The sequence below is a fragment of the Myotis brandtii genome, unplaced genomic scaffold (assembly GCF_000412655.1).
Source record: "Myotis brandtii unplaced genomic scaffold, ASM41265v1 scaffold1058, whole genome shotgun sequence".
In the NCBI taxonomy this organism is placed as follows: Eukaryota; Metazoa; Chordata; class Mammalia; order Chiroptera; family Vespertilionidae; genus Myotis; species Myotis brandtii.
Window position 1 is genome coordinate 397,728 of NW_005353572.1, and position 7,067 is coordinate 404,794.

At 39.5% G+C, this 7,067-nt stretch overlaps 1 protein-coding gene and 1 pseudogene across 4 annotated transcripts in view; one reads left to right on the forward strand and one right to left on the reverse strand.

Annotated features, from left to right (window-relative positions):
- Positions 1-7,067, forward strand: part of LOC102254518 (UPF0061 protein ETA_18310-like) — a 46,191-nt gene that overhangs the window by 7,341 nt on the left and 31,783 nt on the right. For 3 of the 4 annotated variants that reach the window (XM_005856973.2, XM_014540683.1, XM_014540689.1), the window contains 3 exons: positions 4,353-4,417; positions 4,494-4,550; positions 4,647-4,745. In XM_005856973.2, coding sequence (XP_005857035.1) covers positions 4,353-4,417; positions 4,494-4,550; positions 4,647-4,745 — 221 coding nt within the window. The remainder of the gene's footprint in view (positions 1-4,352; positions 4,418-4,493; positions 4,551-4,646; positions 4,746-7,067) is intronic. The other variant, XM_014540678.1, reaches the window with a different exon arrangement.
- On the reverse strand, positions 3,840-4,283 carry LOC102254217 (annotated as a pseudogene).

Consider the following 7,067-nt stretch of genomic DNA (forward strand, 5'->3'; position numbering starts at 1 on the left):
TGTCCCTTATGGATCTGAGGAGTTGTAATCTGGATGGTCCCACTCTGACCACTGGGTACACTGGCTCTTGGATCTCTAAGGAGGTGTTGATTTAGCCTCTTCCTGAGGCTACCCAGCAGGAGCTACGAGGAGATCTGCAGATTCCTCTTCTTTGTTTGGGGTTTGGAGGTGCCCAGATGAGGTCCAGCTGTGAAGCAATGCAAGCTGCTTTTGGGCCTTGGGCCTTCTTTTGGATGTTCTGGGTCTCTCCCACCCAGCTGCAGTTTGTTAGGTAATTTTAGATCTCAAAGGGCCAGGCCATTCATATGCAAAAGCCTCTGTGCACAGCTTGGGTGGGGCGGGGTCTCGGGGAATCAACAGGGCGGAGCAAACAGCTATGGCTGATCCTCACCCCTGCCCTAAGAGGCCCTGGGTCTCAGTGTCCCACAGTAATCGCTGCAAGTACCTCTGAGAGAAAGCCGCCCTCGTGTTCCGCCCGATGCCAGACAGTCCAGTTTCTTCCCACAAGAGTCTGGGTCCCCAGGGACTGGCCCGGAACTGGAGTTCAGAGCAGTCAGGGGCTTGAGACTCCCTCCCAATTGAAAAAGACAACCGTGTCCTCAGTTGCCAGCCCTTTCCACATGCACCTCTGTACCTCTGCACTTTACTTCCACACCTCCTCTGAGTCTCAGTGTGCTTTCCTCTTTCCTTCTAGTTGTAGAATTTCCACTCAGCCAGGCTTACTGTAGTTCTGGATGATGTCCGTTTTGTCTTTTAGTTGTATTTTTGAAGTGGTTGTGCAAGGCAGCAATTTCAGGTGTTTATGCCGCCATCTTGGTTTCTCGAACCTAAATTTCTTTAATGGAATTGAGAAAACTGGGCCAGCACAAGTATAGAATTTCTGTGAATTATTGCTACAGGACTCATTCAATGAAGAGATTTAGGCAAAGTCAGGTAGCACAGTTTGTCAATATAAAAGCCTTAGAAGGACAAATAGATTTTAACTTTGCTGAGATAGCTGTAGAGCAAAGTTTTAGAATTGCTAGAAATTATATCAGGATTAATTGGGGATGTTATAGATGCTGAAGCAATTAGGAAGGTACCTTCAAGAAATGAAGCAAGTTCAGATATGGTCTCTAGTAATTTTTTTTAAAAGAAGAAGGAGCCCAGCCAGTGTGGCTCAGTGGTTGAGAGTCAACCCATGAACTAGGAGGTCACAGTTCCATTTCCAGTCAAGACACATGCCTGGGTTGCAGGATCGATCCCCAGTGAGGGGCGTGCAGGAGGCAGCCGATCAATGATTCTCTCTCATTGATGTTTCTATCCCTGTCTCCCTTCCTCTCTTTGAAATCAATAAAAACACATTAAAAAAAGAAAGGAGAAGGAACACAGAACCAATTGTTGAAATTGCTGTGACTTTCCTTTGAGCTAGAGAAGATTAACTTAACACTGGTCTTTTTGGTGGCTGGTTTACTCAGGAATAGTTTTTAGGACAAATAGCAAAGTATAATAGAGTTGGAGTAAAAATTAAGTTAGGAAATATATGAAAAGGGCTTTCATGATAGCTATTTTTATAATTAGTATCAAGCTCTGTTTGTTGTGGTAGTTAATTCCTTTAAGATTTTTATTGCTTCCATTTTTCTACTACCTAAGCAGGAAAATTAACAGAGACGCTAAGAAGCAAAGTGGCATGACCATTAGAATTGAAAAGTACTCAATGGGTCGTCTAGAAGAAACATGAACCTCAGTGTCCTGATCAGTAATGTGCCAGGGTTGACCAAGATCCTTGCAGCAGTTGTGAGAAGTGCCATGGGAAAGAAATCTGCTTAATTTTATTTGACTCACCCGTTTTCCAAACATATTTGACTGCAGGAGTCTGTGATTGCTTTGTTTTTAAGAAATAACTCTCAACATTTTGCTGAACTATGTTTCTCAGTTTAGAATCTTCTGGACTAGACGATCCTTACAGTTTTTCCCATGGTTCAAAAAGTCATTTCCATATAGGGTAAATTTATCAGCATTTATACCAGTACTCACATGTGCTGTTAAAGTACAAATGCAAACCTTAAGCCCTGCAGAGTGTTGTTAAGCTGTACTTTTTTTTGTACTGTTTTGGGTAGTAAATTAGACTATACTTTTATCAATTTCATATTTCTCCTCTTGCTACTCCTCCCTGATTTGAAATTATAAATATTTGTTTATAAGTATGGCTTTGCCATTTTGAACTTAAAATCCAGTAAATGCTTTCTCTCTTTTCTAAAAACGTATTTTTATTGATTTTGAGAGAGAGAGAGAGAGAGAGAGAGAAGCATCAATGTGAGAATGAAGTATCAATCAGCTGCCTCTTGCATGCCCCCCACTGGGGATCAAGCCCGAAACCCTGGCATGTACCTTGACCTGGAATCGAACCCAGCAACTTTTCTGTGCATGTGATGATGTCCAACCCACTGAGCTATGTCAGCCAGGGCAATGCTTTCTCTTTTATTAATGGAGAACTACCTTCCTGTTTCCTGATTTCACTCCCAGCTTTGGGTTCACCATTCTTTCTGCTTACCTTTCATGGTGTGGGATATACCTAACATATTGGCAACTTTAGAACTTTCCAGAATATGCTGAGAGCACCTCTCAGACCTGTGCTTTTAGACATATTCCACAGCTAAAATTAATTAATGGTGGCCCAGTCCTAGTTAAGATAAAAAATTAAATTACTGTACACATTTTTTCTTCTCAATTTCATGTTTTTCTTCCAGAACTGTAAATATTATTTAAATATTCCACAGCTGTTTATATAACTCCTTTTAAATGCCAGGAGCTATGATGGTGAATAAGACTTGTCCCCTTTGCTCAAATTGCTAATACTTTAGGGGAAGGGATAGAAAACTAAACAAATTCCAATAACATTAAGTTGTGATATGGGTAAGTATAGGAGTTACGGCAATTTATAGGACCTCCCTCCGAGTCCCAGAAATTTAGAAAAAGTTTTCTGGTGGAAGTAACTTCTGTGTGGAGAATGGACTGACATCTGAATTAGCAATAATTGTTGACAATAATAATTAGCATCTTTTGAACACTTGAAAATGTCGGACTTAGTACGTAGCATTTTGCATATACAGAAATGGGTAAAAGTTTACAATTGTATGTGAAACAGAGTTTATTCTTTTTTTGTTTTGTTTTTATTTATTTTTAAATTTTCTTTATTGATTAAGGTATTACATATGTGTCCTTATCCCCCCATCTCCCCCACAGAGTTTATTCTTGTATTATTATTTATTAATTGTTGTATTATTTTCCATACAAACAATTGTAAACCTACTTTTGCCCATCCCTGTATTAGTGATAATTCTTACAACAAGGGTTATCCCATTTTACAGAAATGAAAGGTTAGTCTCAGTGAGATTAAGTAACAAACAAATTCCACAACTAGTGGCATAGCTAGGAGTTGAACAACCACGAACAAATTTTAGCAGAAGAGTTTGGAAACAGCTCATCATGCAAGTTCAAAAGCAATTTTTCAGGTACAAGTGTGTTCCTGATTTTATATTGCAAATGTACAGTATAGGAAATTTTTCTGCTAAGAAATTGTTCCTAGTTCACATTATGGAATTAAATAGATCAGTTCTAAGTTTTCTACACCTAACAAATGTAAACTCAGCTATAAGATGAAAAGAAATTGATTATATGTCTTAAGTTTATATTTTTAAGATAAATTTCACTTATGTTTTATTGATTGAATTTTAGTTTCACTTTTATTAGAGTTGTTGACTATTGTAATCTCCAAAATGCAGTACCTCATTCTCAAAAATTTTTTTTATTTAACAAAGTTTTATTTTTCAAAATGTACAGCCAGTGAGACCTATTGCTCATGCATCTTCTCCAGCAACTGGGGCATCCCCACCTCTGGTGTTTCTGGTGTAAATTACCTGAGCTCTGTGCCTTGAGGCTGGTTTAATAAGTCCTTTACTAAGGAGCTCCTGAAGGACTGCCCTGGTCAAAGAGCCACGAATCTTCAGTCTCTCCGAGACCACAGCTGGGGTAATAAGCTTGTCATTGGGAACTTCCTTACAGAGTTTGTCAAACAAGACCAGGTTATTGAGCTTGTCCCAAACTTTGCCTTTGGACCACTTCTTCTATTTGGCCTGCAAAAAATCTTCACGTGGTCTTGTCTTTCTTGACTGACTTTCCAGCATCTTTCTTCTTCTTGTCATCCTTGGGTGGCATTGCGAGACTCGGAGGGCAGGGCACCGCTGCTGCCTCACCAAGATGTCGGCCCGAGAGCTCACTCTCAATTTTGATGAAATAGCCTTGGCTATAAAATTACTATAAAAGCTCATAGGGATTAATAAACACGACTGATTTTCCTTTTTCCCTTTTAGTTTGGAATATGGGCAGATCAGCTTGGGGATGGAAGAGCCCATCTTATTGGAATTTACATGAACAGGTACCACATGTTTTCTTGAATAACTTTTCTGCTAAATATTTACATGAATTTTCTAATACTTACATATTTTTTGAAGGCTGGGTGAAAAGTGGGAACTTCAGTTAAAAGGCTCAGGAAAGACCCCATACTCCCGGTACAGTTTTTTTCGTTTGTTTGGTTTTTTTTACTTAACTAAATTAAAATGATGTTGTCTTTGTCATTGAAAATCTTTTAATCTTATTTCCTGTAGAAATGGTGATGGCAGAGCTGTACTTCGTTCCTCAGTGAGAGAATTTTTGTGTAGTGAGGCTATGTACTATCTTGGAATCCCAACCAGCAGAGCTGCAAGGTAACTCCTCTTTCCTTGGAGCTAACTTTCAGGACTGGATCATGTTATTTCCAGAAACATTAGTAAATGGAGCAGATAAATTTCTGCTTATAGTTTCTTATAGTTTTAGGTGTTGTTATTTTTTTGTTAATCCTCACCCGAGGATATTTTCCCCATTGAATTTTAGAGAGAGGGGAAAGGAAGGAGGGAGGGGAGAGAAAGAGAGAGAGAGAAAAACAGAGAAACATCGATGTGAGAGAGACATGTGCCTCCTGAACGTGCCCTGATGGGGTAGGGATCAAACCTGAAACCAAGGTACATTCCCTTGACTCAAAATCAAACCCTAGACCAGGGGTGGGCAACCTTTTTGTGAGTGCGTGCCAAAACCAGCAAAATCTCTGACTCAAAATTCTTCTGCGTGCCAACCCTAATTTTTTGAGAACATGTTACGCCTACTTGATATCTCTTAAGGTGTACGTATGTGAAGAACCTTGAAGAAATAATAAAATTCATTCAAGCGACAAAAACACAGTATATGATGATGAAAAATACATTTATTTTTTAATGTATACATGTACACTGATAGTCCGACAGAAAACTTTATGACTCCGTTTGCTATTATCAGTGGGACTTTTGCTGCTGCATCACTGATGACAGAGATTTTACATCAGGTTTATATTTCGTGACCTTCAGAGATATGCACGAGCTACTACTTTCATCCGTCAGGCTACTCCTATTATGAGACTTAACAAAATTCATCACTGAGAACAAAGATTCACAACTGTAAATGGAAGATTATAAGAGAGGGTTTCCCGTGCCAGCAAAAGTTACTGGCGTGCCAGGGATTGCCCACCCCTGCCCTAGACCCTTTGGTGTGTGGGCTGAGAAACACCAGCCAGGGCAGTTTTAGGTGCTTCTTTGTTTGTTTGTTAGTTGTTAATCCTCACTTGAGGATATTTTTTTCCCATTGATTTTTTTCAATTTATGTATTTTATTTATTTATTTATATTTAAAATCTTTACTGTTGAAGGTATTACATAGGTCCTCCTTATTCCCCCATTAATCTCTTCCAGCCTGCCCCCCCTCCCCCAGACCCTCACCCCCTTCAGGTTCTGGGCTCTGGGGCTATTTTTGATCATCAGTTTATTTGATTCATTAGAGTCCACATATGAGTGAGATCATGTGATACTTACCTTTCTCTGGCTTATTTCGCTTAGCATAATACTCTCCAGGTCCATCCATGCTGATGCAAATGGTAAGAGTTCTTTCTTTTTTGTTGCCGCATAGTATTCCATGGTGTAAATGTACCACAGCTTTATTTTTACCACAGCTTTTTAAAAAAATATATATTTTTATTGATTTCAGAGAGGAAGGTAGAGAGATAGAAACATCAATGATGAGAGAGAATCATTGATTGGCTGCCTCCTGCACACCCCCTACTGGGGATCAAGCCCACAACCCGGGTATGTGCCCTTGACCGGAATCAAACCCGGGATCCTTCAATCCGCAGTCCGACGCTCTATCCACTGAGCCAAACCAGCTAGGGCATACCACAGCTTTTTTTTTTTTTTTTTAATGCTTTCTCTGCATCTGTTGGTATTATCATATGATTTTTATCCTTCATTTTATTTATTTTTATACCACAGCTTTTTAATCCACTCATCTACTGATGGGCACTTAGGCTATTTCCAAATCTTAGCTATTGTAAATTGCACTGCTATGAACCTAGGGGTGCATATATTCTTTCTGATGAGTGTTTTGGGTTTCCTAGGGTATAATCCTAGAAGTGGGATTACTGGGTCAATGGATGTTTTACATAATGGCTGCATCAGTCTGCATTGCCAGCAGTGTACTAGGGTTCCCTTTTCTCCACAACCTCACCAATATTTGTCGTTTGTTGATTTGTTGATGCTAGCCATTCTGACCGGTGTGAGGTGATAATCTCATTGTCTTTTTTATTTGTATCTCTTGGATGATTAGTGACTGAGCATTTTTGTATATGTCTCTTGGCTTTCTGTATGTCCACTTTGGGTAAGGGTCTATTTAGATCCTTTGCCCATTTTTTAATTGGATTGTTTGTCTTCCTTTTGTTAAGTTGTATGAGTTCCCTATATATTTTGGAGATTAACCTCTTATCCGATGTATCATTGGCAGATATGTTCTCCCATGTAGTGGGTTGTCTTGTTGTTTTGTTGATGGTTCCTTATGCAGTGCAGAAGCTTTTTATTTTGATGTAGTCCCATTTGTTTATTTTCTCCTTAGTTTCCATTGTCCTAGCACCGTGGTTGGCAAACCGTGGCTCGAGAGCCACATGCGGCTCTTTGGCCCCTTGAGTGTGGGTCT